The sequence below is a fragment of the Aspergillus flavus genome, chromosome 1 (genome assembly GCF_009017415.1).
Source record: "Aspergillus flavus chromosome 1, complete sequence".
Classification (NCBI taxonomy): domain Eukaryota; kingdom Fungi; phylum Ascomycota; class Eurotiomycetes; order Eurotiales; family Aspergillaceae; genus Aspergillus; species Aspergillus flavus.
In genome coordinates this window covers 4,811,763-4,827,733 of record NC_092406.1, presented here as the reverse complement: position 1 = coordinate 4,827,733, position 15,971 = coordinate 4,811,763, and the positions used below count along the sequence as shown (strand labels likewise).

Here is a 15,971-nt window from a genome sequence, read left to right as displayed (position 1 = left end):
AGGGTCATTTACGGATTATGATCTAGAGTGTTCTTTTAGACTTCTGAAATTTCAACATTCCATCCTAGAAAGGGCATAATGAAAATCCCATAATATTCCGCATTTATTTGCTCCTCAAAAGCTATACGCCGCTTTTATTCCATCCCGCGTCGTGCTTCCCTCGTGATTCCTGCAATCCAGAATCCCCATATAGAGGAAAGAAAAATGATACAGAAAGTCCATCCAATACCAACATAGCGCATGACAACCAAACAGAAACAATCAGGCAAAAAGAATTCGAGTGATTATGATAGAACCGCAGCGTAGGTGCGACCAGTAGCACATGTACACACACCAAAATCCAACGCATTCCGGACAGTAGACCAGAAGAAAATCGGCAAACCTGCACTGAAATCCTCAGACCCTGGCGGCAGGCTGGAGAGCAGAGATTAGGAGACACCCTCAATATGTCTCAATAATTTGATGTAGTAGTCCAGCAGCCAAGTCACAGTTGAAGACTTTAATGGCTGGATTAAATGATTCAACAAATGGTATAAACAGATATTCTAAAGCATGTAAGATATCCGAACCCGGACCATCAAAATCCACCGTGGGGTATCATGGTCGGCAAAATCGGACTCATTATTAATGTTCACGAGAATCGGGAAAAGGACCACTGGAGTCATACTTTCCCTCATGCCTTCTACATCTGCTGTTGTAGAAGTTGCGGAGCAACCATGTGAGGTGCCATCATGGTAGGCATGGCGGAAGGCAGGGTCATAGTAGAAGGCATCGACGTGACAGTGGAAACATTCACCACAGTACTTGGAATAGACTCAGAAGGAGACGATCCCTCATCCTGCGAACCGAGTTCGTTGTCCTCATTTTCGAGGTCTTCATCTTGCACATGGAGTGGTTGTTGGCCGTCCTGTTGAGCCTCATGGATCCGACGGTGTCTATACGTATAGTCAGTATAATAGTCAGTTACAATGCATTGTTAGTTAACTCACTGTGCAAGGTTGTCAGAGCGCGAGAATGCTTTATTGCAATAAGGACAAGGGTAGGGTCTTTCCTGGGTGTGGGTTCTCACATGCCTACAAGTCAAGTGTCAGTGAGCGATTGCAGGTACAGTCAAGAAGCGGCCAAGTGGATAGGTAAAAGTTAGTGGTGTCACTGGATAGTTATAACATACCGCTTCAAATGTTCTAATCTCTTGAAGAGTCGCCCACATGACGGGATAGGGCATGAATGTGACTTCTGAGGATAAGGGCCAAGCTCCATCATTGTAGCGCTTCGAGCGCGGCGAACTGGGCCGGGAACAAACCGCTCTGCTTTGTTCATCGCGCTGTGCTGCGCGCCTGTCTCCAGAACATCACCATTAGGAAGGGCTGTCAACTCATCAGGGGGATTCGCAAGTGGCATGGCAGCCTGCTCAGGGTTTTCCTCGAGGCTTGAGAGCGGCGTCCCATTGCGAGACATCTCGTGTAATAAGTTCTTTTGCGGAAGGGCGCCCGTCGGATAACCATTCATGATACGGCGGGACGATTCATGACGTGGCTCTTCCGTCTCAGCGACGGGAGCCACCGAACTAGAAACGGAGCGCCGTAGATCACTTGGCCTGTGGGCAGCGTATGCAATTGGTTGAGAGGGCCCCGGCGCTTGAGTATGAGTGGGAGTAGCAATCGGGTTATTAACGCCCGGCGGTATCGAGGATCGACGCCGCCGCTGCTTGTACGTTGGAGAACCCTCCAAAACAGAGTACACATTCGAATGAAATGTCCTTGCAGGGGCGGGGAAATGAGCGCTTGCGAGATTTGATGGCGGAAGCTGCAACATCGGGTTGAATGCAGCAGCAGAGATCTCAGGGATAGCAGTATAGAGACCGGTATCTTCATTAGCAATATATGCTGGTTCAGTGCCAAGCGGAACACTGTGCTGTGGGGGCGTAACGGGTTCAAAGGACAATCCCCTGTTGCTGTAGTCTTCGTATTGGGACGAAACGAACGATGGTGCCGGTGAATACTCGACGAAAGTTGGCATGGAAGCATGGCGCTGATGCACGCGAGCAATGGGCATTCCATTGCGATCATACTGGATCGACCCATAATCTAGCTCGCGCTTAACAACGCTCTGCGCCAGGGTATTGGGCATAGGGATCGGGTTGTAAATCGCTGGACTGCCAGATTCGTCCGGGAGGAGTGATATCGTTGGGGGGGCCATCTGGGGAGCCATCTGGGGAGGAGGCATAGCGTCAACGGTCCGAACCACTGGGGAAGCGGATTGGCCATATGTCGTACTTGCGTGTGCAGTAAACGATGATGAGTTTGCTTGTTGCGCCTTTGTGAGCTGTTCATATAACGATTGAGATGAATCAAACTCGAAAGACAAAGCAGGCTCGCTGACCGCGACTGTAGTCGCCTCTTGTCCCATTTTCTCCCGCTTCAAATCACGTTCCAAAGCATCGAGAAACAGCCGATCGTGTGGAACACTATACCAGTAAAAAACTTTTTGCTTTTTCTGTGTTCGAATGCAATTGTTCTTATAGAGAAAATCAAGGAATGGACTCTTCGGTTCTTCTAGTGTCGCATCTGTTCCAGCCTTGAGATTTCGGAGATCGGAAAAGATACCCTCTTCGAACTTCTTCGAATTCTTCACGGGACGCCCGAACGCTTGAAATCTAAAGGCCAGGCACCGAACAATATCGGTACCCGAGATGTGGAAAAGATTGTTCCTATCACCAAATCAGCTCAACGATCCTTCCTCCTGAGCTAGAGTTTATATTTGATCAAACGAACCATAGAACACAAGATATGTAGTCGCCAGTAGGAAGTAGGAACCGTCTAATGAGTTGATCTGGTTGCCAGTCTACTGGCGCAGAAAGAAGGAAGTACTTCACTATATCGACAATCATATTAGCCTAGATTTAAAGGTTGATTGACATTAAATGACGAGAATGGTCTAGTCGGCCGGCCTCTATGGAAGGATACCCGACTTACAATTGTCAACTTGCTGTAGCGCGACTTGCGCGTCATGAGGAAGGCTTTGCTGCGCCTCGTTCGAAAGCATGAATGTTTCCGGTTTCTGAGGAGGTGCCATGGGAGCACCATGTTGCGGAAACATTTTGCTCAGAGAATGCCTGTATATCGTATTAATCAGGTGCTAGAGGAATGTTTGAATCAAAGATAAGCGGCATTGACAAGCTGGATGAAACAACTCTGTGGCTAGCCTTTGAAGCAGCAATCAGAAAATGGGACGGAAACCTACGCACAGGCACGACTGTCTCAGAAAGTGGCGAAACCACAAGCTCTAAACTAAAGAGCGGATATGGTGTGGGAAAAGAAAGTGATCAGGATGAGAAGAGAAAACAAGGAACAAGACAAAAAAAAAGTAATTTAGGATATGGAATCAACGACCGATCATGGAAACGCTGAAGCTATCCAAACACAAGAGGAGCCAGCCTCTTAGAAAAGGTGGGTGGGCGCTGACGTTGCAAGGCTCGTCAACTCAACGAAGGAAGAGAGAAGGCGAAAAAGAGGGCAAGGGAGAGTTGAAGTGGGCCAGCCCGGATCCAAGTCTCTTTGAATAACTCGCACGGCGAAAGTGGAACGAAACGAAGGGTGATGAAGAGAAAGAGAAGGGGGGGATAAAATAAAGAAAGAGGTCAGTCGCGATGAGAAGGGGAGGGGGGGGAAGGATAAGAGAAGGCGGAGGAGGATGAGTGCCGGAGGTGTTGCTCTTTTACAGCGGTTAGAGGGTAATAATAACACTAGGGTAATAAAATAGTAAAGGTAGGTAACTATGTCAATCAATCAAAATAATAATAGTAAAAAAATCAGCTAGTGTTGAGGGGTTAAGTTAAGAACTTGGAAGAGGAATTCAGGGAGCGCCGACCGAGACCGGATGAGGTTTCCCAGTTGGAGGAGGGCCCTTTTTCTGGCTCCGTCGTTCTCCTCTCACTACATCAACTTAATTAAGGTACTTAGTACGACGGCTAAACCGAGTCTCTTTCTTCTCTAGCCCTTGGCCTGTGGTTGGGCTGCGGGAAGGATGCACGACGAAAAAGTAGGGCTTCTGTTGGCGAAGCGGAGACTGGCGCCAGGGACCGTCCCCTAGGGTAAGTAAACTCGAGGTAGGCTGAGCGCCATCCGTACATGATACGGTACACATTCGTTACCGTACCCACGGCTCATCGAGCCAATCCAAACGAAGCGCAATCCGGCGGCAGACATACAATGACCGAAGGCAAGGTAAAATATCAAAACATTTGAACCGTCCCGTACGACTACGGTATCTGGCCGTGTATGACGAGTGGGGCTTCCGTCGAGTTCCAAAGATTCCAATTCTTGTCGCCCTGCCCTCTGGGGAGGGGCCACTCAACTGGGTCATCAACCCGTTTTTTTCTTGCCGGATCCGTCCCTCTTCCTCTCAAAGGTTAGGAAGGGGAGTTAATGTTCTACGCCGGGTCCAGTCTATTAACAATGGAAATTTCACTATTGTAGGCGCCCTGGCCATCGTCGTCATCTATTAATCGACCCTTAATGTACATATGTACAGTACATACTTACAAAGGAGAGGGAAGGATTCCGTAGCCAGATTGTATTAGTCTTCTTCTAGGACGCCCCTTTGTACGTATGCCGAACATGTGGCTAAGATGACAAAATCGACACAGCAGCCCGGAGTAGGACTAAGAAGACAATGATATCGGGAGGGTACCTGGCCGGTAGTTCCGATATTCCTCTGATCCTTATGATTTTCATCCATGGTTGAAAAGAGTAAGTAAAGCGTGCACTACATTGTTAATACGATCATTTTAGGCGCCCGATGGGGGGGATAATGAATAAAATAAACCGCAAAAAAATATATATAATGATAAATAAAAAAATAAAAACAAAAATAAAACGAGAATAAAAAAAACTAGAGGAAGGAAAAAGAATAGCTCGTTGCCCTTTCCACCACTCAACTAAAAGTATATTCATGAGTTAGTAATTAGTATCCAAGGGAGGCACCACTCAACCTCTACAGAAAATTTTTGTATCTACCGTGTATTATCATCACAAAAACCAAGGATACTCACTTTTTAGATCTTATTGGTGTATTTTATGTTACTTGAAGCTAAATATTATCCGGAATCCTGCACGTCAAAGAGATGATCATCACAGCGCTTAAAATGGACAAGTCATGTTTGGTTGCACAGGACGCACAGTACCTCTCCTCCTATTAGTATGTATTCCCAACCATCCAAATTTCCTGGGCTAACCAGCCGAAAGGAGTTTTGTCACGCAGTGGAAGCGATAAGACTCCAACCATGGATGCCACTGGTGGTGGAACCCCAAAACAATGCCAAGCCTGCACAAATAGATAAAACTGGCGCGGGAGAGGAATTGTGAAGCATTTACCCCTTGTTTCAGATTCCATGTGAGCGCCTACCGCGAGCCAATGGGCACCAGTGATCTGGAGGCTCACCCCCCTCCAGTGGCTCCTATGGCTGTAGCCCACTTCCCGGTGTGGTAGTGGTGTAAGTACGTACGGAGTATGGATGTACTTTCCAAGCATACTCCGTAGGTATTAATTTACAGGCAAGAGTTTTCCGTGAAGAAGCCGGCAGTTCCTTCAAATCCGGCTGGGATTGATATTGCTTGTCTCGCTGACCAGACGGTTAGCGCTTCCAAGATGATCTCACAGCCGAGGTGAAGCGGCTTTCAGCTATAGGCATGATATTTTTGCATGGGGACTGCACAGGGGAATCCCGAAGGTAATGTTGGGATATTCTGTGGGAACAGGTTGCAGAGAATCTCTGACTTGCATCTGGTTCGATTCGTACCAAAAATAGACGTTATATGATCAAAACATGTTAGGGCATCGTAGCTCTCTTTCCCTTTTTGTCTTCCTTTTTTTTCCCTTTTTCTTCTTCCTACCTCCCTCCCCCCCTCTTCAGTTCTGCTTAGACCATAGGTTAGCGACTATAGAGTGTATGGGGCAGCAATACCTTTCTTGATAATAATAGCAAGGGCAGAACTAAGCTGCCACGATCTGCTGATAGTTTCAGTCCCCTGTTTTTGAATCAGTTTTGACTAGCCGCTTACTACATACAGACAATACTGAACAATAGACATCACACCAAGTCTTGGCCCTCTACAGCCTTGCTAACTCTACTCAGGCATTAGGTAACTTGTGATAAATCTGACCAGCCATGTTGACCGGTCACTTTCATACCATGACGATTACTGTCACCTTTGCCATCAGGCCATGTCAATAGGAAGGAGCCTAATTGGCAGGGAAGTCGAGACTGCAATTCAGATACCCTATCTAGTTGAACTCCATGGTATACTCTATTGGATCCTTCTAATATACATAGATTAATTCTCCTATCTCGCCGTTGACCTTAAACTACTAGCGCCAATGATGGAATCCAAAGCTAAATTACATTCGGACTCCAGGATCTTGGGCATGGGCTTCACTACTACAGTATCTGAGGCAACATTAGGCTACCACATCCGTACTTCCTATCGTTCGCTTTAGATTGTTCATCTGTAAGAGGTCTTGTCGGGTGACTTATTATCGGCATGTCACGGAACATGATCGGCATTGATCACATTCCAACGCCGAGTGTGTCATCTTCATGTAGAGTCGAGTCTTGGCTGTCAATTACCCTGTCTAGTATAGGGTATACGTCTACGGGATATAAAGACGTGGACAAGTACGCTAGGAGAATTTTTTATATTAAAATGGGGAACCCGACATTCCATACAATGCGTTATATTAAGTGACCCATGCGTTTTGCGAACTGTAAGGCTCTAGTACATGTTCGTTCATATTCATTCAAAACGGTCAACACCGTTAGACACCAGAGGTGATCTGCACGACCCAATTCTTGGGAGAGAGTAGCAAGCTTCCAGCGACGATCACTCATCGATGAGCCCTGCGAGGATCATAGTTTTCCATTTTACATTGTTCTATAAATGCGGTTCTCCTGAATTATTGACGATATCTGAGATGGTCTCTAAGCGGGTAACTTGGGCCCGCTGATGGTCTGTCCTCTATACATGTTGTTCAATAAATACTGTCGCTGCTTATAAAACACCACGAACGGTCAAAAGTAATTGGCCCGATTGATGTATCCCAGTGGATCTACGAGGAGATACTCCACTATTTCGGCCGAATGCACCCCAGCCTACCCTGTGGTAAGAATGCATATACTCGTACAGAGTAACTCGGCGTATGTATGTACCTAGCATATAAGGAAAATAACAAACACTCGAAATAATTTTTAACCGAAGGTGCGGGAAACTACTTCCTTGCAACCATGCGATTACATAAATGCCGGAGAGGTTGGTTGTTGGGGTTAGCGAGATATCCGAGATTCCGAACGCGTATCAACAAGGCAGATCTGATGATATCATTTATTGGAAAAGAATACTCCTGGAAGCTACAGGTATCTAGAACAGCTTCGTTGTCGGGGCCTTTTCTCCATCAAGTGGACTCACTGGGTTAGTGCAGTGCCAATAGTACCTTAACTCCTTTCGGATTCCCCCACTTTGGCAACTGAAATAGGTAATTGTGCCTGGACTAGGCTACAATCAGCTTAGGGTTCCTTTGCGTCGACGGACATACTGCAATGCGCGGAAAGGATTACGGTTGTCTCATCCCCAAGGTCACTAGTTAGGGAAACGTGAGAAGAAATTTTCTCGGCTTTCTTTTTCCTTTTTGTCTAAAGAAAATTTCTTTTTCTTTCTTTTTTCCCACTTGCGATGATCATTGAGAGAATATGGAACCTGGTCTTTGGCCCGCTCAGTACGATGGGTTGTTGCTTGATCGGCCATGGTGAAACTGTAGACGATCTAGAAAAACTTCTCTGAAGGTTCAACTGTTCATGTTTACGAGGTCATTGTGTAAGCCTTAGGTACTATTAATATCACAAGTTCGAATTTTGATATCATGATGCCACCGTCTCAATGGTTGCGTCCTAATTAACATATACTTTGCCGAAACATAGCCAGTCTGACAATACATGGATACTATGTTGGTCAGATTTAGTGCAACGAGCGATAAATGAGTGTTGTTGTATAGACTTGGGGAAGGTTTTGTTTTTGTTTTTCCCCTTTTTTTTTTATCTTTTTCTTTTTGTCTTTTCATTCTTCCTATCCTTTCCATTTCCTTTTGCGCCCCCCTCCCCACAGTTTGAACCAAAATTCGAGGCACCTGGATTTCAACTTATGCCATATGGAGTAACTCATAAACAGGGAACTGTCCAAGTGGACGATTGGAGCATTTAGTCTCCAGTCGACTTAGCACATCTTGGCGCTACTAGACTGCGGGTGACCAAAGACATTTTCCGAAGTTCTCCCCTGGTGGCACCAGATGGATTGGTCTTAGCTTCTTCGTGTAGACTAGGAGAACAAAGTACAGATGTGGACTAACCAGGACAGAGCAGCATTGGCGTATGAGAAAGGCTGCCAAGAGGCTGGTTAAGCACTAAAATTGGTGATTACGCATTCTTTGTTTTTCTTTCTAGGTGCACTCTAGATGGCACTTTTAGATACGATCGGCTTTAGTGTTGCCATCACCCTGACCACGGTTTCAAGTCCATGACTCGCATCCATGATACGATAGTGATACGAGAGCACGGCGTGCAACTGCGTGCTAGTCTACCTTTAGGGTGCAGATAAAGAGTTTTGGTCAACAGGTCGTGACTCGTGATGAGTGTGTCATATGCCTGGCTGGGTTCTTTGCTTTGCTTGGAAGGGCTGCGTGCAGAAATCTGAAACGACTAATGCATGGTAGAAAATCCCCGGTCAACTCGTGATTTGCTATCTCTCCTGGCAGTGGGCACGACCCTATGCTCGAGTCCAGGTATGGAGCAGTATAAGGGCTGGATGGAGTTATATCTTGCTCTGATAATTGAGCACTATCACCGCACTATTCTATCCATGGTGATTAATGTATTAATAGGACTGGAGAAAACAGCTGGAGCCATGCAGGTACCCTATCGCCCTAAGGTAACCGGTGGAAAGGGACTGCAAGTTCGGTGTGGAACTCCTATGACCCAGATTAGTGCAACTGCAGAGACTATAAACTCAATTATAACAATTCCTATGCCCCGTGCTAAAACTCTATGGAAAGGATTGAATAGTAGATCAATAGACGAGGATATGGGATAAGCCTTTGATCCGCTCTACCACGAAAATTATCCCAACATTGCGACATTGGTACCTCCTACTGGAGAATTTTAAAAAGAGAAAAGAAAGGCGCGGTTGTGATGTCTCTCAGTTCAGGTCCACCGCGGGCACAGGTGTCCTCTATGTTCATATACTGTATATACATATTATGTTTACTGTGTACTCAGTGCTCGTTTAATGAGAAATAAAAGCCCACTCACGGGGAACTACCATGTCCAGAATCAGTCTAGAAAAACGGAGGATTGTCTCGGATTTTTTAGGGGCCCCATTCCTCAAACTTAGTTTTCCTCGGAGGTTTCACCATATCTAGGACTGCGGAGTTGGAACGTGCTTCGAAGGAAAAGCGCCCTAGAATAGCCAAAGAACAAACTTCTCGAGTCCTAATGCTCAAGACGGAAGTCTCAGGACGAACTCCTTACAGGTGGATAGTTTGCCGGGTGCCGTCCATTTGTCAGTGTTGCAGCGTACTCCTCAAGCTAACACAGCACAACGGACCGGGGTATATTCTAAATCCTTAGTTAAGTTCATCATCACCAATAGTGGATGGAAAGGATTCGCGAAGGATGGATGAACACGGTGGCGAGCACAGGACGAGCGGGGGATTGGCAGTAGAACTCCCATCGTTGCCCATGTGAAGATACTAGATAGAGACAATACCAAAGCCCCTAATCCAGGCAACGATACTCCGTAGACATCTGTCATTGACCAGGATTGTTGCGATGATGCTATTTCAACGAAGAAGTTCCGAGAATGTTCCGGTGTAGCAGGTAAATCCTCATTGGAATTGCCTATCAGCACTGCTTGCTATCCATCAACGGCGCCCTCTGGTCTTGCTTTTACCGGACCGTCGTGGGCCTTGGATGGCAGATAAATCTCGTTTGCTCAAATTCAGAGTACCCCCTGCAAACTTTCCGATGGAGGGTCCCCCGACGCCACGCTCCCGTCTTCCGTTGCTGGGCCTTGCTTTAGGTACAGGTTTCTCAAGGATGATTCCGTTTTCTTTAGCTTCCCGGCGACGTTTATCATCTTTCTTCTCGGCTTTAGCTTTGATGCCTCTTCGGTGCGATGACGGCATATTTTGATGGTACAGAGATGCCTTGGCACCAAGCGATTGCATCCGCAAGTCAAGAGCTTTTAGTCGATTTTTACCGGTCGGCGCAAGATCCGACGATGACTCGAGAAGATGAGATTCTTTCAATAGCCGTTGTAGTGCAAGATCATTCTTCAGATTTGCGACGTCATCGCCGTCATCCTCGTCTTTGCTTGGTGAGCTCTTAATAGCTGCCGGTTTAACAGAGAAGGATGGCGGCTTCGCGGTCTAGACATCGTCATAGGATTAGTCCATGTTCTAGAGGACACATACATATCGTGCAGCTATACCATGAAGGCTTTGCGAGCTCTCTTATCCATTGATTCCTTAGCCACCGCGGACAAGTCGTGGTGCTCGACTACCTCAACTTTGTTTTCTTCGTGCCCATCCTCTGAGACGCCATTCCATTCAGACTCAGGCTCAGATTCTTCAGATTCGTTGGTACCATGCTCATCGTCGGATCCCTGGGCACATGTAATATGGGTTTCAGGCACTTCTAAGGGCTGAAATTGAGCTTCGAAAAATTTGCGGAAAATATCATGGCTAGAACTATCGTTCGTCGTAGTGGTTGTCGCTTCGTCTTCCTCGGATGTCGTAGATCTCGACACAACATGTGTGTCTCTTTTTCGCTTTCCAATCATCATTGAGTACCTAGTTTTTCGAAGCGTAGTTGGGCTCTGAGAGACCCGAGTTCGAAGCATTTCATGGCGGCCAACTTGAACCTATCTTTTTCATAGTCACGTGTGATAAGATAAGCTGACCCCTCGTGGGATTTCCACAATAATGATATATCGAACTACAACACAGCACCAAGTTCAAAGATCCATTGGAGCACACAAGATGACCAAGTTCCGTCCTTGTATCGATTTACACTCGGGTCAAGTTAAACAGATTGTTGGAGGGACACTGAGCAATATCCCTGCGGACTTAAAGACGAACTATGTTTCTAAACTTCCAGCTAGTCATTACGCAGAACTGTACCAAAGACACGACTTACGCGGAGGCCATGTCGTGATGCTTGGTTCAGGCAACGATGCAGCAGCAAAAGAAGCACTTAGCTCCTGGCCCAGTGGCTTGCAGGTCGCCGGCGGAATCACCGATAAGAATGCTCAGTATTGGATAGACCAGGGTGCCGAGAAGGTGGGTTCTATTGCTTTGTTGGATGTCGTCTGTATCTACTTGGTTGTATATTTGGGTCTAGTCGGTTGTGATTCTCTCGCTCTTGCAGTATATCAAAACCACCTCGTTCTCTCTTTTGCCTTCCTTTCTTCCCTCTTGTTTCCGTCCCTATAAGCCGCCGCAATAGGTACTGATTGCCCTTGCATAGGTTATCATCACATCATTCCTCTTTCCAGAGGGCAAATTCTCTCTTGAGAGGTTGAAAGCGGTTCTTTCTGCTCTTGGAGGTGACAGATCGAAACTGGTTCTAGATCTGAGCTGCCGAAAGAAAGACAACACATGGTTTGTGGCTATGAACCGTTGGCAGACCATCACAGAAATGGAAATCAATCAAGGCAAGTTTTGCTTTTTGCCTTTTTTATTTATTTTTTTTATTTATTTTTTTTTTTTTTTTTTTTTTTTTTTTTTTTTTTTTTTTTTTTTTTTTTTTTTTTTTTTTCGTTGTTGTATTAGGCGTTCCTAGGCGACCTATGCTCGAAGGAAAGAAAAACATTCCCTATACTGACCAAGATAAAGAATCCATCTCGCTACTGGAGCCTTACTGCTCAGAATTTCTTATTCATGCCGCAGATGTGGAGGGTCTGCAACAAGGTATAGATGGAGAGTTGGTGTCTAAGCTCTCCGAGTGGTGCTCGATACCGGTTACGTATGCAGGCGGTGCGCGGAGCCTAGAAGATCTTGAGAAGGTTCATTCAAGTAGTCGAGGAAAGGTGGACTTAACTATCGGCAGCGCGTTGGATATCTTTGGTGGTTCCGGTGTGACGTTCGATGAATGTATTCAGTGGAATAAGACTCACTAAATTAGCGGTGACTTAGAAATGTGCAGATGTAGCTGGTCCGGTTTATATAGATATATTTCTCTCTGTTCCATGGTCCGAGCGTCGCTTGAAACATCAGTCAATATATGGAGCCATAGGATAAGGCCAGAGAAGATAAACAGCTAATGCGTCTCTTTTTCTTTTCTTTCCTCTCTAAACTAAGATAGAAAAGAACGTAATTACCTGTAATGTCAAATAACGCTTGCTACGGGGTTAATAACTTCATACTGGCGCGGGTCCTGACCTTGTTGCCGAAAGCGGCTTAGGCGCTAGCCCTCAATCGGAGCTCTCCTCCCGCCTGGTGAACATCATCTATGATAGCCGCCCTCCTTGTCAGTTGGACTGGACTAAAGCCTCTCACGCCTGCTCCTCTTGTTTGTGTTGTGTTTATTCACACATCGCTTTTGTAATATCATCAAAGCTGAACCTAGTCGAATCACTGAAACACTGTATCAGTCGGTTGTTCATCGCATCACTTGTCTTCGAGATGAAGCCTGTCGTGTCGGTGTTGAATGCGTGGTCCTGGTATGTCTTTTACCAGAACAATTCTATACTTACTGCGAACTGACCGAATATCCTTGCAACATAGCGCGATCATATCCCTTTTCGCTATTGTCATCCTCTCGGTCCTCGGATCGTTATACAAGGTTCGTTTGCTGCCGGATCCGCCACCAGATCTTCTCGCTTGATGATGGCGAACTTTGTTGTCTGTCCTGCGTGTGGTATACTAGGAGTGGTAGCTAATCGAGATACTCATAGAAGGAGCACCACGGCTTCACCGGCTCAGAGGGTGAGCCTGAGGATGGCGCTGCGGTCGCGGCTTCGATCTTCACAGCCGTGTTTGTATATGCCGTACGATTTGCCCTACCTTGACACAGTAATTAGAATACCACATCGCTGACAGTGGCAATCTATAGGCCTTTTTCGTTTTCTGTTCTTTCCAGGCCTATCTTCACGTACGAAACCGCAGGGGAGGCGCCATATCGCTTAACTAATTCGCCACTATTGTTATACCCTTCTTTTCGATGATGAAATTCGCAAAATTTGATTCTTTGGCCATACCGAGATATAACTATGTTGCCCGATTGATACCACGGAGTGGTCTGGAGTGAGACGTGATAGCCCGTACATGCAGTATAGCGTATGCTGCAGCATCTGCCGAACGGATGATGACCTGATGTCCCCTGCTTCTAGGTACCTGTGTACATTATGTATCATGGGCTCACTGACCGTCTTGCTTCCTATTGTTTTAGGCTTAGCTTTTGATTTGCTGTTCTAAGTGCTTTATTACTGGTGTCTCCTTGTGTTGTACATAAAGTGTTGGTTGATATAGAATTGGCTTTCCTCACTATTCTTTTGTGCATATGGCTTATCATACCTTTACGGGTATCCTGCTATACTATGAGGCTGTGCGCCTGTCTGGACAGCTGAGTACGAACTAGTGTTCAAGGTTGACAACCAGTTGGCTTCACAAGCGTGCATGCACTTCTATTTTAGTTTATGTACAAGAACGTATCCTTTCCAATCTTCGGACACAGACGGATTATTTTTGACACCTAGAATGCAGAAAGACCCGCCCTTCAGAACGCCAATGCCATAACCCCTCCCAATCAGCAAAACTTTTCATTGAATGTTGCTCGTCCATCATCATAGTCATATCAGCCAATGCTAACTAGGGCACACATTATAGCTCTTCATCCTCGATAGGGTCCAACATCTTGGACATATAAGGGCCATCCAAGGTATAGCCTAGACGCGCGTAATAACTACGCACGCCCACACCAGAGATGACACTGATTTTCTGGCTTCCGTGTTCCTCCCGCGCGATGCGTTCTGCTTCCTCCATCAACAAAGTACCAAAACCACGGTGCTGGAACTTGCGTGGATCACGCCCATGCAACGGCACAGCAGAGCCATACACGTGGAGCTCACGGACGATACTGGTTTGTTGGCCAGTAAATTCAGGGCGAAAAGTGTGTGTAGGGCTGCACTTTCGCAACCGCAACAAGCCGATTAGAATGTCTTGCTTGGGATCCTCGTAGGCAAGGAAGGTCTCCCAACCTCCATTGGCTGTGTAGTCGCGTCGAATAAGTTCGACCTGGGATGGACGAATCTTGTTCTTGACTTCATTAATGCCGACTTCACGGGTACGGACGTCCCGACATGTGGTGCCAAAGTCCTTCATCCTGGCTAAAGCAAGTTCACGCAGGTTGCCATTCTCTACACCTGAAGTAACCAGCGGCATCGGAATATCTCGTTGGACACGGTAGATACGGGTCCAAGGAGGGACTAGGGCAAGAATACGAGCCACAAGGTCAACCAAGGCATTGGGAGTATAGTTCTTATAACGACCAGTCCTCCATAGTTCATAGAGGCCAGTGCCTCGGATCACTAAAGTTGGGTATATTTTGAGACCGTCGGTTCGAAAAGCAGGGTTCTCGAAGTATTCCTGGAATTGGAATAGGTCACGTTCCATCCCAACGTTCGGCAAGTCGGGCATCATGTGGCTGACCACCTTAAACCCGGCATCCTTTGCAAGCTTGAAGGTTTCTGCAACTGCAGCAACGGTGTGGCCTCGATTTGTGTCTCTGGCAACATCTTCGTACAAACTTTGCACGCCAATCTCCAATCGTGTACATCCATACCTAAGCATGCTGCTCAAATGTGTATCCAGGCAATAGTCAGGCCGAGTCTCAATCGTAATACCAACACACTTCACATTGCTCATCTCACCGGCCTGGACGGCTTCGTCGACGTTGTCGGTCTGATATCCACTCAACGCATTGTGGAGCTGGGCGATGAACGATTCGCGATAATCCTCGGGTAGAGACATGAACGTTCCACCCATAATAATATATTCTACTTTGTCGACACTGTGACCAAGAGATTTAATTTGATCCACACGTCCTCTGGCTTGCTCGAACGGGTCATAACGTGCTCTGATAGCACGCATCGACGTGGGCTCATACCCGGTATAGGACTGAGTTGAGTACTCGAAATCGGAGTCGGGTCCACCAGGGCAGTAGACGCAAATATTACCGGTGTATGCGATATGAGGACAACGGTGGGGTTTGCTCATCACGGCTACAACGGCGATACCCGAAGACGTTCCTAGGTGACAATTAGAAAGTGTCCAGCTGTAGTCGAGGGACTAGAGACATACTAATCGGCTTAGCGATTAGTTTGGGAAGGATGTATTTCTTGTAATGTTCCGGGACAGCAGCAATAATGGCCGTCAAGGGCGGCAGATGGGCCAAACTGTGCTTTTTCGCGATTTGGTTGCGCAGTCTGTTCAGATTAAGATCTTTCTTTGGCTTTTTGGGATCCGTTTCAGCTTCATATTCTCGAATAAGGACGTTAGCAATATCAGAGCAAGCTCGCATGTAACGTTCATTCTCTGGAGGAAGCTTTGCGTTTGTCTTAGATTTGGAGGGTGGCGGCATAGTCATTGTGGCCGTCGCCATTTTGGAGGATTTACCACCACGGAGATGGCAAGGAATAGAATCAAGGAAGTCTTAGAGGGATAAAAAAAATAAAATAAAATCAGATAAGAATATTTTCTTTTTTAGAAAGAAAAAAAGAAAATCCAATTAATGTTACCCCAGATGGTGATCGGTCTAGGGTGGTTTGGTTTGGAGGGGCCGAATATCAAATCAGTATGCAAGAGGAAAAAAAAAGGCCGAGGAGACTGAGCCGACCGCCCGCGACAATTCGGGTCCGCTTAAAGCT

At 46.4% G+C, this 15,971-nt stretch overlaps 4 protein-coding genes across 4 annotated transcripts; 1 reads left to right on the top strand and 3 right to left on the bottom strand.

The window, feature by feature from the left end:
• Positions 1–18: 18 nt before the first annotated feature.
• F9C07_2279923 (STE like transcription factor-domain-containing protein) lies at positions 19–4,054 on the bottom strand. Its single transcript, XM_041287989.2, has 5 exons — positions 2,976–4,054; positions 2,775–2,874; positions 1,172–2,710; positions 990–1,073; positions 19–935 (listed from the first exon to the last, which is right to left on the bottom strand). Exons 1-5 carry the CDS (start codon positions 3,097–3,099, stop codon positions 683–685), a joined length of 2,100 nt encoding a protein of 699 aa, XP_041140293.1. The 5' UTR covers positions 3,100–4,054; the 3' UTR covers positions 19–682.
• A 5,912-nt stretch (positions 4,055–9,966) lies between these two features.
• Positions 9,967–10,886, bottom strand: F9C07_2102545 (uncharacterized protein; the record flags this gene model as incomplete). The annotated part of the gene is made up of 2 exons (XM_041287990.2): positions 9,967–10,473; positions 10,536–10,886. The coding sequence occupies 2 exons, from the start codon at positions 10,884–10,886 to the stop codon at positions 9,967–9,969; spliced, it is 858 nt and encodes a 285-aa protein (XP_041140294.2).
• Positions 10,887–12,729: 1,843 nt separating this feature from the next.
• On the top strand, positions 12,730–13,237 carry F9C07_10856 (uncharacterized protein; the record flags this gene model as incomplete). Its single annotated transcript, XM_041287992.2, has 4 exons — positions 12,730–12,767; positions 12,832–12,889; positions 13,002–13,094; positions 13,160–13,237. The coding sequence occupies 4 exons, from the start codon at positions 12,730–12,732 to the stop codon at positions 13,235–13,237; spliced, it is 267 nt and encodes an 88-aa protein (XP_041140296.2).
• Positions 13,238–13,926: 689 nt separating this feature from the next.
• F9C07_10854 (uncharacterized protein) lies at positions 13,927–15,706 on the bottom strand (the record flags this gene model as incomplete). The annotated part of the gene is made up of 2 exons (XM_041288000.1): positions 13,927–15,353; positions 15,406–15,706. The coding sequence occupies 2 exons, from the start codon at positions 15,704–15,706 to the stop codon at positions 13,927–13,929; spliced, it is 1,728 nt and encodes a 575-aa protein (XP_041140297.1).
• Positions 15,707–15,971: the final 265 nt, after the last annotated feature.